Below are 16,328 nucleotides of genomic sequence, written 5' to 3'. Positions count from 1 at the left end.
TGTCAGCTCCCGTTGGTTTGCGAATTCTTCACATTTTTATTGTTCGCCACAATCTCCGCGTTGGGACAAAGTTTGGTCGTAATGCAAATTTAGGGGAACTGGACTTCATACAACTAGCTCAAGCTGCATTGCTAAGTCGAGGCGCGTTGCCAGAGTCGGCACAATTGGAGTTTGCGCTAACGATGCTATCCCAACCCCAGATTTCTCCGCAATACCGCTCAGCCTCACGCATAGACTTTGATCTCGACCAATGGAGACGAATTTTTGAAAATGCGCGTGTAAGCAATGCTGGCATTGATGCTACACTTACCGCTTCTCGACGCCACAAGAAAACAATAAAGGAACTATTTTTCAACTGCGCAAAAGTTGCCCAGTCAACCCCCCTTCGCACGAAAGCGTTTTTTGAGTCGATGCAGCTGACTGAGACTTCGTACGAGCCATCCTCTGATTTTTCGCTCGAAGAGTACGAGCTGCTGCGTCAAGTCCGGTTTGAGCAGGATCGAGAAGGGGCTGTGTGGAAATCGTGTGTCCTTGTCACGACGATACTTTTCAACATGGTAGTAGAGTTTAACACAAATGTGGCTTTTCGTTTGCGCCGGAGATCCTACTCAACGATCGAGGGGAAGTTAAAGCAAATGTCGGACCCGAAGGTGGATAGCTGTACTAAAAAATCCTTCGCAAGCAGACCTCCGCTGTTCTCGTTTGATCTAAATCGTAAGACTACCAGCACGGAAAATACTGTTTGCCGAAACGTAAACGGTGGCAAGTGGTGGCGAACGGTGACTAACGGTGGCCAACGGTGCCGACAGGTCCCAGGGCATTAGCGATAAACCGAATTGAGAAGCAGCAGCATGATATCACAGCGATTCGCTCGAGCTGCGGCAATAAGCGACGTTTGCTTCGCATTCTCTTCGGCATTCGCGTTAGCTTTTGCTATGAGCAGACGCTCAACCATCTTCTGATGTCCTTTCAGTGTAGCTAGGTGTGCAGTGGTAATTGTCCGGTTCGTCTACAGCTGCCCCACGTGCTAGCAATAAGGCGACGACACTATAGTTTCCGCGGTCTACAGTCGCACGGAGCGCCGTACTGCCATAAGTATCTTTTGCATCAATGAGAGCTCCTCGATCCAGTAACAACCGTGCCATTTCTTTTTTCTTTTCCCCCTCGGAATATATTTTCACTGCACATTTGAGTGCCGTTTCTCCGGTGGTCCCTCTTCCATTTATGTCTGAGCCGCGATCTAAGAGAAGTAAAACAACCTCAGTGTTGGCGTGAAATGCTGCTCTTGTCAACGGAGTCCACCCCGCTCCATCCACAACGTGAAGGTTTGCGTTGTGATCGAGTAAGTATCGAGCTATTTCTGAGTATCCATATTGCGCAGCTAGCAGCAAGGGCGTTTCCATCTTTTGATTTCTCGGATCAACAGTAGCTCCACACTCCAACAGCACTGCAACCTTCCGCATCGTGGTTGATTCGGAACCGTAGCCAAGTATTGCGTAATGCAAGGCAGTCCATCCCGTAGGATCCTGTACATCCACATTAGCCTTTTGCTCCAGAATAGCGCGCAACACCTCAGCCGAGTTACTTCTAGCCGCTAACATCAGCGCTGTGCACCCATTCTCGTCCCGCTCGTCGATGTCATCTACCGTCATCAGTGTTGCTTTCACTTTCTCTAAGTCACCTCTAAGAGCGTTGGATTATCCAATTGTTGTTCTTGCAAAATGCCCACAACAGCTTCCATTCCTTCCGCCATCGCTATCTGAAGAGCCGTTTTTCCAGCTGAATTACGCAGCTTGTAATCTGCATGGTAGCTTAAAAGTAATCGAGCACTTTCAGTATCTCCAACCGAAGCTGCCCACATTGAAGCGGTCATTCCGTTTCCGTCGGCCACATCAACAGCCGCTCCAGCTTTTAAAAAGATTTCGACAGTCGTTGGATACTGTGTCGTTTACAGCAGCGATTGTTCTGTAGCGTTTTGTGCGTCAGAATTCACTTGTCTGTCCAGAAGCTTGTGCACAACATCATTGTTTCCACGTCTAGCGGCATTGATGAGTGGTGTAGCCCCTTCGCTATTCGTCGCGTCAGCATTTGCATTGTTGCCTAGTAGCAGGTCCACCAAATCGTTAAACCCTAGCGACATGGATAACAGCAGCGGAGTGTTTCCAGCTTCATCTCGAGCATCGATCTCAGCACCGTGCTCTATGAGCAGTTGAAGAGCTCCAAGTTGGTGTCGAATGACGGATTGGATTAGCGTCGGTCCCTCTTTCGTATCGCGAGTCTCTATATTTCCAAGAGAATCAAGCGGAAAGACAGTCGGAGCTGTTGCCTCACTTCCCGCTCCCTCTTCTTTGACAATCGTACCCATGTGGTCTTACTCGTCAAAATGTTTAGTGATTTCAGGCTCCTGGACCTCATCTCCTGGAAGAGCGATATTGAACGTTGGCTGATCCGGCTGCGCATTGCTGCATTGTTGTCTTAAAAGTGTTGCTATCATCGGATATCCGCCACATTCAGCTATATCCAGCGCCGTTTTTCCAGAACTAGTGTGCTTGTTCACATCTGCATTGCGGCTTAGCAGAAGCTGCACGATTTTCGTGTTGCCTGTCATCGCTGCAACCATTAATGGCGTCATCCCGTCGCATGCAAGATTGATATCTGCACCATTTTCCAGCAAAATTGTGGCCGGTAACAGCTTCCCCGCCGCGGCACAGTCTAGCAGAATGGATCTTCCTTTGCAGCCCAGGATGTTGATATAGGGCCTTCGAGTCATAAAAAATCGAATCAGTTCTTCCTTCTCCGTCACGCAGGCTACCCAACGGGGTATGCCCCTCCGCATCCGCTAAATCGATCTCAGCACCGCAATCGAGAAGAAACTGAACTATATGCATGTGTCCCGCGATCACAATGGTGTCCGACCCTCCCTGCACTTTGTGTTGACATTCGCCTTCCGCTCGATCAAAAGCTGTGCAACCTCCAAATGCCCATAAATTACAGCAACAATCAATGGAGACCACCGGACAGCATCTGTGCAGTCGACTGCCGCTCCATGATCAAGCAAGATACGGACGATACTCGTTTTTCCTTTCTCCACGGCAACGCACAATGGAGTCTTGCTTGCTTCACCTCCTGCGTTGCAGTCTGCGCTGCGCTCTACAAGAAGGCGGACCACGTCTGCATAGCCATTTTCTACAGCGATCAGCAAAGGGGACTTGTCGGCATCCATCGTACTGGGGAGCTCTCCGCGATCAAGAGCAGCCTTAACGCCGTCTATATTGCCTTGTCCAACAGACTCAAGTAACGATCGGTGCCTTTCCACCGCTGGTGCAGCTTTCTGTGTATGTTCGACCAGCGTCTGATGCTTGTTTTCAAAGTCTTCACACATTTTCTTACTGACACCTCCTTGCACAGTTACCTCAAGATGATGATTCGCTCTCAGCCTCTGATTCTGAACTCTCCTCGTCACGACCACCGTCACTCTCGCTATCGGCCACTGACTCTTCCTCCAGGGACACTGTTTCTTCTCCTGCGCTGTATGAACTTTCTCTATCGCTATCACTTCCACTCCCACTTCCACTGTGATATTCTTCCACCACCGTGCTTTGAGTTTGCACGCTAGAAACATCATCAATCGAATAATTCTTTTCAGCTGCCTCCTCAGTTTCCGTCCCCGCGTCTTTCACCAGTGAACCCTTGTACTCATACTCGCCAAAGAGCGTCGCGATCTCGGATCCCTGAACTTCGTCAGTTTGAAGCGCGACATTGTGTGTTGGCTGTCTGGATTGTTCGGCGCCGCACAACAGTGTTGCTATCATCGGGTCTTCGTGACTTTCAGTATAATCCAGTGCCGTTTTCCAGGAAATATTGTGCTTGTTCACATCTGGATTGTGGTTTAGCAGGAGCTGCACCGTATCCGTGTTGCCCTTCATCGAAGCAACCATTAGTGCCGTCATCCCTCGTCTACACGACAGATCAATATCTGCGCCATTTTCCAGCAGAATTGTAGCGGGTAGCAGCTTAGCCATCATCACAGAGCGCAGCAAAATGGACCTTCCGTCCCTATCCAAGAAGCCAAATGAGCTCTTCCTTCTCAGCATCGCAGGCTACCCACAACGGAGTTCGCCCATTCACGTCCGCTAAATCGATCTCAGCTCCGCTATCGAGAAGGACTTGAGCCGTATGGAGTTGCCCCGTACTCGCAGTATGGTGCAAAGCTGTCCGATCGTACCTGGACAATGCGTTGACATTCGCCTTCCGCTCGATCAATAGCTGCTCAGCGTCCAGGTGCCAACCGGCAGCAGCGTGTATTAGCGGGGTCCACAGCACCGCGTCAGAGAGGTCGACCACAGCATTATGATCGAGCAAGATACGAAGGATATTTGTTTTGCCTTGTTCCGCGGCAACACACAGCGGGGTCTTGCCTGTTTTAGCCCCCGCATTGCAGTCTGTGCCTTGCTCTACCAAACGTCGGACCACTTCTTCGTGGCCATTTTCCACAGCTACCAAGAGAGCCGTTCGTTTGTCGGAATCTCTGGTATTGGGGCTCTCTCCCCGGCCAAGAGCAGCCCTGACGCCTGGTACATCGCCTTCTAAAACAACGTCCTATGATCCTCGACCAATTCCACATTTCGCTGGGATGTTGTGGCCTCCCATGCGTCAGCCCGCATCTTCCGTTGGTTCTTCAACTCTTCAAAAACCTTGGCGACGTCCGCATTTCCCATTCCCTCTACCAACTTCAGCACTGTTTTCCCTTGCTTGGTTTTAGCTTCGAGGTCTGCCTGGTTTTCAAGGAGAAGGCGGATCAAATCGACGTGGCCACTTCGGACAGCATTCATCAGCGGAGTCCACCCATCCATGTCCGCTATGGCTCAGCAGCAAGCGAGCGATCTCTAGTCGGCCTTTCAAGACTGCAATCGTCAACGCTGTTTGCCCCACTGCATTTTGCAGATTGACGTTTGTTCTGCCGTCAAGTAAAAGCTGCACACGTCCTGATGGCCGCCATCAGCAGCCCACATCAACGGAGTCCACCCTGTCTTGCCACTCAAGTCAGCATTGGCATCGTAGTAGAGAAGCAGACTCACCACCCCAGCGTGGCCTTCGCGAGATGCAAGCAACAGAGGAGTCTAGCCATTCCCGTCCTTGGTATCCACAAGCTCCCCACGTTCTAGAGCAAGCTTCACATCTACGACCACCCCTCTCCTCGAGGCTTCCAGCAGCGACCATTGAATCCCCATGTCCAACCAAAAGAGACCTTGCAACGTATGCCCAGTCTTGAAAAATAGGAACTAACTTCTCAGCAGAAACACAAGCAAAACTGATCTGAGCTGTGCATAGCGGCTATAAGTTGACCTGGTCGTTCTCGGCTATAGCTATCATCGGCGGACGTGTGACATCCTGCAACGATGTATTTTCATCCCCTGTTCATCTCATCTCAGTCTCGAACTCTTTTTTCGTCACCTCAGAATCGCGCGTTTCGTTCGCAATCCACTCCGAACCCAACTAAAGTGGGTCAGCACGTGGCCACGCGTCCGCATTCTCAGCGACAAACTCACGGAACGAGCGCGGCTTGCGTCCCAGCACCTTCTCCAGTACCTGCGTGTCCACTTTTTCCTGAGCTCCAGACTCCAGCGCTCGAACCACCGCGAGTTCCTCCTCGATGGCGTCTCCAGGGACCCCACGCACCCATCTCGCCGGCTGGACGGCCCATAGGGGGAAGTGCGAGTAGTTCACCTTGTCTCCAATGCCCTCACTCAACAGCTTGGCAACGTCCTGGAACGTCAACGCCTCGGGCCCCGTCAACGTGACCACCCCTCGCTCTCCAATCCCCCCACCCTCAACCTTCTCCTTCTGCAGCAACAACGCACTCAGCGTCTCCGCGACGTCCAACGGATGCACGAAGGCGACGCGCCCCCTCTTGACGCTCGTGGAGAGCGTCCTCCCACAGACCAAGTCGAACAGCCGACCTCGCAGGAAGGCGTCCATCCCCGTGGGGGTCCGTAGAACGAGCAGGTTACGAGCCCACCCGTCGCCATCGCCCTCCCCACCCCCAAGTCTGAGCTTCAACTCTCGTTCTACCTGCCAGGTCGCCCTCCCAATGGCAGAAGGAGAACGTTCCCCCACAAACCCTTCGGTCCACGATAACTTGGCGACCAAGTGGTCTCTGGACACGAGACTCGCCACGTTCTGCTCGCACTGAAGCCACTCGTCCGCTGGGTTGCTCGGCAGGTTGACGACGTCGTCCCCGCACCCGCTGGCGGCTAGAACGACCGCGTCACAGCCCCCCAAGGCCTCTTTGAGGTCCTTTGGGTCGGAATAGTCCGGGATGGATTCGTGTTCGTGGGAGGAGAAGAGGAGGGACGGGAGCTGGGAACGAAGAGAGTGGGCCAGGTCGCGCGACGTGGACGAGATGAGGAATTGGACGGGAGGGGCAAGAGGAGACGAGAAGCGCGAGGAGAAGTGCAGCAGGGACGTCGCGAACGGCAGCGAGCGGCGCGTCACGGGCAGCAGGAACGTCGGCATCTTGGCGTCAGTATGATTGTCAAAATCTGTGTCTTCAACGAGAAGCCGTACAAAAATCCGTATGATGTTTTTCTATTCTCATACGGGTTTTAGCGTATGTTTAATCCCGTATGTTCAACTAAGCCGTGCTAAAGCACGGAGAAGCTCTGGATTTTATCATGTAATTTTGATTCTAGGTTTGATTCTAAGGTAATTTATCTTAAATATGCCTAGCAGTTCTACCCGAGGTTCTTTGGTTAGAGTGAAGTATCCTTATTTTTTAGCAGTTGGTGCTTTTGTCTTTATTCGGGTTTGCTACCAAGTTCTAAAACCATGAAAGCGTGCACTGCCAACTATATCAAGCCCTTACGCGAGCATGTACTGGTCACTCGCTATGGCTTAACTATCTTGCAATAATATGCAGTCAACGTCAAGGCTTGAATGCGGCGGTAACGACGTGCAGAATGGTTGAAACGAAACCAGCATCGTTTGAAGACTTCAACGACACCCACGGCTTTAAATTGAAGTGGTGGGTGTTCGTGGGTGTCGTTTCATGACTTGAACGTGGCGACACCGATGTAACATCGTTGAACATACATGTACTGCAAATACAACTGTAGTTATGTTAGGAGTCATGGTGGAGCGACATCCGATCGATCGTGTCACGTGAATGTCGACCCTAAAAGACTCTAGCAACACGCCGCTGGATAATTTATAATCCAAGCGTTTATTAAAGTTAACGGGTACGTTCCGATACGTATATGATTCGTTCGTTTATAACCGATAGCGGAGCATGCATTTTTATAGTGATTTGCACCTGTAGTCGTATCGCCCTAACAACTCTGGATAAAATCCAGAGAACACTGATTTTATTGTACCCACTTCACTTTCGCTATCGTCTCCCTCAAGCACAAGCGCCAATGCTGCCGGCTACTGCCGTCCGCGCCGCCCTGCCCACTGGCGGATGTTGGCCTTGAAAAATGGGGTGGCAGGAAAAAAAACATAGGGGGGCAGGGCTGAAATCGGCAAAATCGGGTCGAAATCGCGCCCCCCCCCCCCCCCCCTTTTGACTGAAGATCCGCTCTACCGGCGTTGCGCCACAACTCGTTCGGCCACTACCACGTGTCTGCCACCTTCGTGGTGCCGGAGGACCCGAAGCGGCCACAGGAGGCGTGGGGGCTGAATCTCCGAGAGATCCTGGAGGCTGTGGGAGACCAGTCGCAGGCCTGGGCGGCGCGCATCCAGCCGGCGCTAGGCGCTTTTCACGAGTCGTTCGACTTCAAGCACCTGGGAGGCGACAAGAAGGAGTAAATACAGGTGGCAGCTTGATCAGCACAGGACGAGTCGGGGCTTCACAGTGGGTGCAGTGTTCTTCGCCCCTTTCGATAAGTACACGAGGTTGCCTGAAAGTATAAAGATGTAGTGTCTTTCGACCCTTTGCTTGCTTGAGAATCCTTGCTTGGAGGTGAAATGAATTCTGGTATTAATGCAGCCGCTGCGGCGCAAGCCGCAGTGGTTTCTGTTAGTTTCTCTTTGCTATATGCCTCCTTACTATGCAGTATACAATTGCTCTGAGAGTTCGCCCCGCTCTCATGCAAGGATGGATTCGTTGCTGTCACTACGAGTACATGTACTTGCGGGGGGCGCTACCGTCAGAACCTGCGGTTTTTAAACTGAATTACGTTGGGCTGAGACAGGATCACTGACTTACTGAGGCGATTTCTTTTGCACTACACCACGGATATGTCGACCTAGCGAGGCAGCTCCTCCACAAGGCAGACCCCAACGATCTTGGATCTGCGCTGGATATGGCTGGCCACGTCGAAGTTATAAGGCTCCTACTTGACGCGTTGGAAGATCAACTCGAGGAGGACGAAGTGAAGATGCACTGCATTACTTGCGCGATGAAGAATGCTAGAAGAAGCGAAGCTGGTGGCTGCCCAAAGCGGATCCTATGGCATTCTTCCCGCGTTGGGACTGGCAGTGGTTGAGAATAAAGTGGCGAAGGCGGAGGAGTTGGTGATCCTCGTCCATGTCGCTGTCGTCGGAGCACTAGTCGCTACGCCTTTAGTGTTCAAGTGCCGCTCCAGCTTGAATCAACTCACCAGCTTAAAGCGGCCGATCTTCTGATGCACCAATCGGGTTCAAGGTCGTCTTCAACTCTTGTGCTCTGGCAGCGCTTAAAGTACACCTGAGACGACCCAGCAACTAGTCGAAGTCGCTCTCAATTCTCCCTTCGCCCAACCAGCCGGCTCCAAGTCCTTATCGCCGGCGAATCATGTCTCGAACCTCAGTGCTACTCTTCCCCGCGGATGTACCAAGCGCACAGCTGGATGGCCCCAGAAGTAACGGCAAGACGTGGGGGTACAGTCCAAGTGACCATTCTACCCCGCTCGGACGATGAGGAGAGCACCTCGGCCACAATCACGCGTGCCGTGGCCGCGGCGAGATCAGTTCCAAGGTCGGAGCTCAGCACAGGCCAACCCGGAGTGAAACTTTTCCTCCCAGTCTGCTACCGCGTTGGCGACGTGTTCAGGCACGGTCAAATTACGGCCTACAACAGCACCGTGTACGTTGTAAGCACGGAGGGAGAAACCCATGAAGTCCCGTTCAGCGCTCCCACCGAGATTGCTCCAGCTGTGGCCGTACTACTGTGGAATGCGGTCTTGCTTGAGGACGTTGCTTCGATGTCCGATCTCGAAGCGGCCCACGCGCTGATTCTGGACCGCCTACTCGGACAGAACGGCCAACGGGCCACCAAAGCCATTTCCAGACTGTTAGCAGGAATCGCCACTCGCCAATCCAAGCCCAGACCATCGGCCATGGTGCCGTGGGTATGTCCCAGAACGGGTCACGAGCTTCTAGTCAGCGTCGTCGACGTCCTCAACTTCGCCTTCTACGTAGACGGCGGGCGGGCCATACCCGCTAACGTCCGCGTCGGAGCAACGTTCCTCGACGGCCCTGCCACCCGCCCTCGCGAAGGCGCTGCGGCAACGCGATTTGCAGATCTACTGGACGCGCTTAGTAGCGATCATCCCGCGCCAAAACGCCGACGCACAGTGCGCACTGAGCAGGCGCCGCCGACACGTAACCACAGCCCAAGGTGATTCGCGCGCTGAACCCGCTACCGCCGACCCGGTGCAAGCGATATTGCACGCGTTAGCTCCGCTCCGTACCCGTCGGTACTGGCAGATTACGCCCAACAGCTGCAACGATAGCGGCAACAGCGACATCTCCAAGTCAAGTGACAGGAATGAACCCGTCAGACCTGATCCCAGTGAACGAACCAAGTGATCGACGACAGCAGAATTTTCGCCCATCTCGTGCCCAACAAGAAGTACACGACACCATCTCAGCACCAGCATATATAGGTAAGGACGGAGACGTTTACATGGACCATGTACGGACCTCAACGGCAACCAAGTTTCTGGCTCATCCGGCTATCGCTTCCCGACTGTTCGACATCGAGTTCAGCGCGTGCGACTTATCCATCCTGCATTTCCCACGGTTTGCCCTCGACAGCCAACTCAACCGATCAAAGGCGAAGGCGGTCAACATGCGCAATTTCTCCAGCAAAGTGGCGTTGCCCGAATTACCTGATAAACCACCTCACCGAAGCTCTATCCGTGCTTTACACGTTTGCAAAAGAGTTTTTCAACGAGGAGACAAGAGACGTCTTCGCGGCCGCTGAAGATTTCGGGGAACAACTGGAGGATTTTGCCCCGTGGAGCTCGTCCGAAGTCCACATTCTCGCGTTCTGGTTCTCCAACATCATCGGAGCATATCGCCTTGCGGTTGTTGAAGACATGCGATCGGGGTCTAGCACGCGCCATTCGGTCCGTTTCCGATTCACGATGCAAGACCCCGAGCTGGCCGGATTACTGGTCAAGGCCTCACGTGCACGCGCGAACCAAGCGTCCGGGACAAATGGTCCATCACCTACCCGGGACAGCACCCGAGCGGTTCACAAAGGAGGAAACGACGCTGTGGCTCGGCAAGGAGTTAAGCGTAGGGACCGTAAGGTACTTCAGGAAATCTCGGCCCAAGTTCCAAAGAAAGACGGACGCCAGCTCTGCCTCCGGTATGCTTCTGTACAAGGGTGTTCGTCCAAGAGCAAGGACCGGTGCCTGCAGAGCTTTTTAGCACACTTTGAGCCGGCCGAACTACCAGAAGCCGTAGCGGCGTACATACGGGACACCTACGGCGGCGTTCGGACCTTCGCGAAGCAGGAATGAAGCCTGCGAGTGCCATCGACACTTGCCGCACACCCACGGGTGGGATCGCGGTCTGTGGTATCAAGAGTAATCGAGCTCCTAGAACAGCGCCTACAAGCGTCAGAGAAAACGCGCAAGCAATCGCCATTCGCAGCCTTTGAAGCAGCAGACGTCGAACCACCACACGGCATACCAGCGGCGAATGACACTGGGCCACGACCAACGTTCTCGCTCGATCACGACATGGTACGAGCCATTTCGCTTCTCGTGACGCGCACGAATATGACCCTCGCTGAAACGATTCGTCTCTGGCGAGGCCAGTCCGCGTCATCGCCCACACCAAATAAAGCGCTGGTCCACGATCACTTCCCGTGGCTACTTCACGAGTACGAGCACGTCAACCTGCTCATACGTACAGCCACACAGGGTGTGAAGCACGTCTTTCAAGTTGATGGCACTCAACAAACCTGCCCCGTACCAAACCACAAGTCTGCGGCAGTCATGCGCAACGCGCTAATCAGAAGCATCCGAGATGGACAGAGAAGCGGTGCGTGCCTCGTTGTATCGCGAGACGCGGCATCGCGGTGGCGCCTGCATTACAGTCCATTTGGTTGTGTCGAGAAGACCGACGCCGATCTAACAGTCGAAGCGAGAGTAATTCACGATTTATCGTTTCCGCTGGGCCACTCGACAAATGCTTGGTCCGACCAACACAGCATACCCACGCTCGTGTACGAACTTGTCGACATCATCGCGCACAGAATCATCGCACTACGGAAAGCCAACCCAACGCTGATAATCAAGATTATGAAAGGCGATGTGAAATCTGCGTATAAAAACCTACACGTTCACGAAGATGTCAGCGCCTTCTTCGCCGGCTCGTTACCTGACGAAGATGTCACGATCATCGATCTCGCACTACCTTTCGGCTGGACAGGCTCCGCAGCCCACTATGGTGTGTTTGGAACAGCCATATCTCACATTGTGCGTCGCGAGAGCCCGAACACACTCGATCCGACCAATCCTGACACTACCCCGTTCTTTTGTTTCGACTGGGTAGACGATCACGTGTTGGTGGAGTACGAGACCCATGATCGCCTCCAAGCCTGTGACAGCGCGCTTCGGCTAGCCATGACGGCGGTGCTAGGCCCAAGAGCTATCAACAACAAGAAGTTCACCGAGTGGTCGACGAACGTAGTGACCCTAGGTCCGGAATGGGACTCCGTCGCTATGACGGTATCAATGCCCGTATCCAAACTTCAAAAAGCTCTGGGGAGAGTCGAAGCTGTTCTAGTCTCATCTCAGACGACGCGGACTGCGCTAGCGAAGCTACTGGGAAGTCTACGGCATGTCTGCTCCTGCATCCGCCCGGCTAAACCGTTCTTCCAACAGTTAGTGGCACTATGGAAACGCTCACCAAGGGTACGACCGATTAGCCTCACTCTAGAAGCACGTCTCGTTCTCGCCTGGTTCGCCCATATTCTTCGATTTGGACGTCTACGCGGGGTACCTCTCGAGTATTTTTGTGGATTACCTGCTCCGGCGGTACACTTGTACATGGATGCTAGCGATAGCGGACTGTGCGTTCTGAATCCCGTACGACACGAATTCATCCGCCTACAATTTGACACCGTCGAGCAAGCCCTCATCAAGCAACGTCGGCTGAGTATAAACGTACGTGAACAATTCAGCGCACTAGTAGCAGTACTGTGCTGGGGCAAGCACTGGCGATCCTCGAGCCGCACCACATTGACACACGTACGATTCTGGATAGACAACGCCGCCGCAGTGACGTGGTACAACAAGCTAACCAGCACGAATCCGTTATCACAAGAGATGAACCGAATTTTTGGAGCAGTCGAAGCCGAATGGAGCATACGGGTATCAGCCAAACATCTTGCCGGATCATCCAATGTCCTAGCCGACCTGGGGTCCCGCGCATGGTCCGACCCGCAACTTACACTCTGGAACAAACTAACCAATGATTGGATGTAGGTCAAAGTGCCCGACAGCATGAGGAAGGCTTACGACGGCAGCTGGTCGCTCTTCAACAACGCTCCCTTGCCGATACGTCCCGACGACAATACGACTCGACATGGAAGCAATGGGTCTCCTTCAGTCGGCGCATCGGACGATCTCCCTGGCTACCAGAGCACGATCAAGTCGCGCAGTCTCTCCTCTCCAACTGGTGTTTTTTGCCATCGATCGATGGTCGGCTACATGCTTAGACGGACGAGTCGGATCTACCTCCTCCGTGCACGCCCAAGTTAGCCATGTCAAATGGCATCATAAAGTCTATGCCGGGTTCGAACCCGTCATCAGCCCCAGCCACGCCACAGCGTTCGCAGGAATAGTCCTCCTCCTCGACCCCGATCTCCCGTCACTCGTACAATGCTCGAGTGGATGTCCGCCCAAATCGACTACACGAAACCCAAGCAACGCCTATTTCTTGGGGCTGCGCTGCTGGGTTTCTTCTATCTCCTAAGAAGTTCCGAATATCTGGCGATCAAAGGGGGAAGGCGTTAGAGGTCCGCGACGTCGAAGTACTTGACATCACAGGCAATCCTGCGGTCAACTTCGATGACGCGGTTCATGCGATAATAACACTCCGCGGAAGCAAGACCGATCAGCGAGGCGAAGGATCGGCACGTTACTTATCACGATCCGGACATGGCAGGGTCTGTCCGGTAATCGGAGCCTCACTGCTGCTGGAACTAGCCCGTCGACACCATCTAAGGCCGACCGACCCGATATGTTCGTTCAGCAAGTCCCGAATGCTCAAGGCAGAAGAAATGTCCAAAGCCCTGAAAGCGGCTGCAATCGGCACCGGAATCGACCCGCAGCGATATCCTGTCACTCGCTACGCAGCGGCGGGGCCTCTGCGCTAATAGCCGGTGGAGCAGATTCAACAACAATTAAACTTCACGGCAGGTGGAAGTCAAGCGTATTTCAGAGTTACACACACTACACGCAAGAACTGGGAGCACCACTCGCAGCGATGATGGCAGGCAACGGCGACTTGGCATTTTTCGCGATACGAGCACCACTCGTCGCAATGGGGTTCACGCCTAAGGCGTGCCAACGCGCGGCTGCTTCGTAATCTCTTAATGTCAAGTCTTACTTTGATCCCCACATCATGCAGCACGCTAATCCTATTCTATGCCGATGCCACGACCGAAAACCATCTTAACGTGTTGGAATATCTCGGCGAGCAGCACAAGAACAAAGAGAAAACGTCCCCCGTTAAGGCCCTCGAAGCAGCAGCAGCTAAGGGCCACATGGATGTGATCAAGTACCTGCCACCTCGAGTCGGCCGGTGGTTTAACATCAGGGATGTTCTGCTCGCTGCAGCGCTCAATGGCCACGCTGAAGCGACCGACTTCCTGCTGCCAATGAGCTTTTTGTTGGGAGACTTGACCGGGTTGACGCAACGGGTGATCAAGCAAGGCCACCTCAACGTCGTTGACTTGCTGGTTCAGAGCGGACGGACCGAGTTTCATCCATTGTTGCCTACTGCAGCAGGAACGGGCTCGTTTGAGATGGTGGAGTATCTGCTGCCCATGTGCGACGTGGAAAGTATCAGCGCGGCAGTTGGCCCCGCTGCGAAGCACGGTCACGTTGACATGGTGAAGTTCCTGCTCGAGCGCGGAGACGTGGAGCGTATTGGATCAGCATTCGTCCAGGCAGCCTCCATGAACCAGGTGGAGACGATGGAGCTGCTTCTCGACGCCTGGGAGACAAGGTCGTCCAAGGCCGAAGCCAAACTGAGAGCGATCCCCGCTGCTGTGAAGGAGGCGGTGTTGCTAGGCCACCTCGAGGTGGTAAAACTGCTGGCTGATAGGTGCGACCCCAAGCTGATTGACCCTGCGTTAAGGCTTGCAGTGGTGAAGAACAACGTCGAGATTGCCAAAGTGCTGGCGAATGTGAGCACGCAACATGCTATCGCTCATCAAGCAGCCACCGCAGCATCACGTCGTTGCCTAGAATGACGGGAATGCTGCTAAGACGCTGCGACCCGGAGGTATTGGAGGCTATCTTGGAGGACATGGTGGCATGCGATAACCTCGACACGGCGAAGGTTGTGGTGGAAGAAAGCTGTGATGAAGCGATCGATGCGGTCTTAGCGATCGCGGTTGAACGCGACTGCGCCAGTCTGGTCATATTTCTACAAGGACTCCTGAACTCGAGTGTTGCAAGTCAAGCAGGGCAATACATAAAGTAGCCGGGGAGGTGGTCGCCAAGTACGAGGAACTTTGTGTGAAGATTGGGTCAGTTTACCACTTGCGAATGTAATGCCAGTATCATACTCTAAGCTCCTGATTTTCCGGTGGCACAGCCGATGGAATCGCACCCTGTATGACGTACGTTAGCTCTGCGCCTCCGGTGTTGAGTGCTGTTTAATTGCGTCCTGCCTGAATTAATTCCACGACCTTGGCTCGCCCACGTGTCGTCGCTATCACCAATATGCGCGCAACCTTTTGCGCATTGCACGCTTCCAGCAGGACCTTCGCCATCGGGATCTTGTGCTGGGCCACGATGACCTCCAAGGCGAGCTCGACGACGAGTGCATTACAATGTTTCAGCAGCAGCTTTGCCATCTTTGCCTTTCCATGCTTGGCAGCACTAGCTGCCGCATTGACGACTACCGTCAGTTTGCACTACTTGGCCAGCTCCCTCACTAACACCTTATTACCCCTGCCCATCGCCAACCTCGACGCCGGGTGTCACCGCATTCTTCATCGCGCTTACGATGTAGTTCAATTTCAGCCGGTCCTGCTCCGGTCGGTATTCCCAGAAGACTCATCACTCCCACTTGGCCAGCCGACGCTGCATTATCCAACGCAGGCCCAAGGCTATTGGAGTCGGCTCTGTCGAGGAGCCTCACAACGACCACGTGCTCATACAGTGACGCCCAACTAATCGCCTCGTTGACACTGTCCAAGTCGCTTGTGGGTAGTAGCAGCTCCACGATCTCGATATGACCCGATGCTGCCGCTGGGCGCAGCACGTTGCGACCATGCGGGTTGCCACTTGAGATCAGCACTCGAGCCAACGCTACGTCACCAGCGGTTATGGCCTCGTGAAGGAGGTGCGATACATCCTGTGTCGGAGACTCCGTGAGAAAATGCTCAACCAAATCAAGTTGGCCATTTCCTGCAGCTTGGTAAAAGACATCGCGGCGGGTGAGGGAAGGCAAACGTGGTGGCGACTCCAACGCGCGGCCAAGCCTATCGGAGTCCGCCCTGACGATAAGCAGCATCACCAAGTCGACATGTCCGAGCGCGATCATCCACGCGGCGACTGAAGCTGCGGCGCGGGGACGGGCGCAGATGGTGGAGCTGCTACTGAAACACTGCGACGCGCTCACGATCGAACAGGTCCTGGAAGATATCGTGCTGAACAAGAATCTCAAGACGGCGAGGACGTTGCTGGGCGCGTGTGACCGTGGAATGACGCGGAACCAATGGCGTCCGTGATGCTGTCCAAGTCGCTCGTGGGCAACAGCAGCTCCACGATATCGGTTCGACCCGTTGCAGCTGCACTGATCAGTGTCGCGTGGTGGTCGTACTGGTTTCCGCTTGCGAGCAGCAGGCGAACAACATCAACGTTGCCTGCAGC

General features: G+C 53.8%; 10 protein-coding genes across 10 annotated transcripts; 5 read left to right on the top strand and 5 right to left on the bottom strand.

The window, feature by feature from the left end:
* Positions 1 to 1,948: 1,948 nt before the first annotated feature.
* PHYSODRAFT_301085 (hypothetical protein) lies at positions 1,949 to 2,365 on the bottom strand (the record flags this gene model as incomplete). The annotated part of the gene is made up of 1 exon (XM_009529168.1): positions 1,949 to 2,365. One exon carries the CDS (start codon positions 2,363 to 2,365, stop codon positions 1,949 to 1,951), a length of 417 nt encoding a protein of 138 aa, XP_009527463.1.
* Positions 2,366 to 2,899: 534 nt separating this feature from the next.
* PHYSODRAFT_301084 (hypothetical protein) lies at positions 2,900 to 3,223 on the bottom strand (the record flags this gene model as incomplete). The annotated part of the gene is made up of 1 exon (XM_009529167.1): positions 2,900 to 3,223. One exon carries the CDS (start codon positions 3,221 to 3,223, stop codon positions 2,900 to 2,902), a length of 324 nt encoding a protein of 107 aa, XP_009527462.1.
* Positions 3,224 to 3,413: 190 nt separating this feature from the next.
* Positions 3,414 to 3,926, bottom strand: PHYSODRAFT_332206 (hypothetical protein; the record flags this gene model as incomplete). The annotated part of the gene is made up of 1 exon (XM_009529166.1): positions 3,414 to 3,926. One exon carries the CDS (start codon positions 3,924 to 3,926, stop codon positions 3,414 to 3,416), a length of 513 nt encoding a protein of 170 aa, XP_009527461.1.
* A 130-nt stretch (positions 3,927 to 4,056) lies between these two features.
* Positions 4,057 to 4,506, bottom strand: PHYSODRAFT_500780 (hypothetical protein; the record flags this gene model as incomplete). The annotated part of the gene is made up of 1 exon (XM_009529165.1): positions 4,057 to 4,506. A coding segment is annotated over one exon (450 nt), but the record flags the coding sequence as incomplete, so codon positions are not given.
* A 990-nt stretch (positions 4,507 to 5,496) lies between these two features.
* PHYSODRAFT_559267 (hypothetical protein) lies at positions 5,497 to 6,516 on the bottom strand (the record flags this gene model as incomplete). Its single annotated transcript, XM_009529164.1, has 2 exons — positions 5,497 to 5,766; positions 5,836 to 6,516. 2 exons carry the CDS (start codon positions 6,514 to 6,516, stop codon positions 5,497 to 5,499), a joined length of 951 nt encoding a protein of 316 aa, XP_009527459.1.
* Positions 6,517 to 7,475: 959 nt separating this feature from the next.
* Positions 7,476 to 7,806, top strand: PHYSODRAFT_332204 (hypothetical protein; the record flags this gene model as incomplete). Its single annotated transcript, XM_009529163.1, has 2 exons — positions 7,476 to 7,480; positions 7,572 to 7,806. The coding sequence occupies 2 exons, from the start codon at positions 7,476 to 7,478 to the stop codon at positions 7,804 to 7,806; spliced, it is 240 nt and encodes a 79-aa protein (XP_009527458.1).
* A 2,297-nt stretch (positions 7,807 to 10,103) lies between these two features.
* Positions 10,104 to 10,724, top strand: PHYSODRAFT_406756 (hypothetical protein; the record flags this gene model as incomplete). The annotated part of the gene is made up of 2 exons (XM_009529162.1): positions 10,104 to 10,292; positions 10,386 to 10,724. Coding segments are annotated over 2 exons (528 nt in total), but the record flags the coding sequence as incomplete, so codon positions are not given.
* A 228-nt stretch (positions 10,725 to 10,952) lies between these two features.
* PHYSODRAFT_559266 (hypothetical protein) lies at positions 10,953 to 12,586 on the top strand (the record flags this gene model as incomplete). Its single annotated transcript, XM_009529161.1, has 1 exon — positions 10,953 to 12,586. A coding segment is annotated over one exon (1,632 nt), but the record flags the coding sequence as incomplete, so codon positions are not given.
* Positions 12,587 to 12,629: 43 nt separating this feature from the next.
* PHYSODRAFT_354668 (hypothetical protein) lies at positions 12,630 to 13,295 on the top strand. The gene has a single exon (XM_009529160.1). It carries the CDS (start codon positions 12,805 to 12,807, stop codon positions 13,192 to 13,194), a length of 390 nt encoding a protein of 129 aa, XP_009527455.1. The 5' UTR covers positions 12,630 to 12,804; the 3' UTR covers positions 13,195 to 13,295.
* A 692-nt stretch (positions 13,296 to 13,987) lies between these two features.
* Positions 13,988 to 14,698, top strand: PHYSODRAFT_301080 (hypothetical protein; the record flags this gene model as incomplete). Its single annotated transcript, XM_009529159.1, has 1 exon — positions 13,988 to 14,698. One exon carries the CDS (start codon positions 13,988 to 13,990, stop codon positions 14,696 to 14,698), a length of 711 nt encoding a protein of 236 aa, XP_009527454.1.
* Between the last annotated feature and the right edge of the window lie 1,630 nt (positions 14,699 to 16,328).

The sequence above is a fragment of the Phytophthora sojae genome (genome assembly GCF_000149755.1).
Source record: "Phytophthora sojae unplaced genomic scaffold PHYSOscaffold_4, whole genome shotgun sequence".
NCBI lineage: Eukaryota > Oomycota > Peronosporomycetes > Peronosporales > Peronosporaceae > Phytophthora > Phytophthora sojae.
The sequence above is the reverse complement of the archived record's forward strand: the minus strand, read 5'-3'. Positions and strand labels throughout refer to the sequence as shown.

Bases quoted from the DNA above. Each gene is read 5' to 3' on its own strand.
- PHYSODRAFT_354668 (XM_009529160.1), top strand. From the start codon at position 12,805: ATGGAAGCAATGGGTCTCCTTCAGTCGGCGCATCGGACGATCTCCCTG.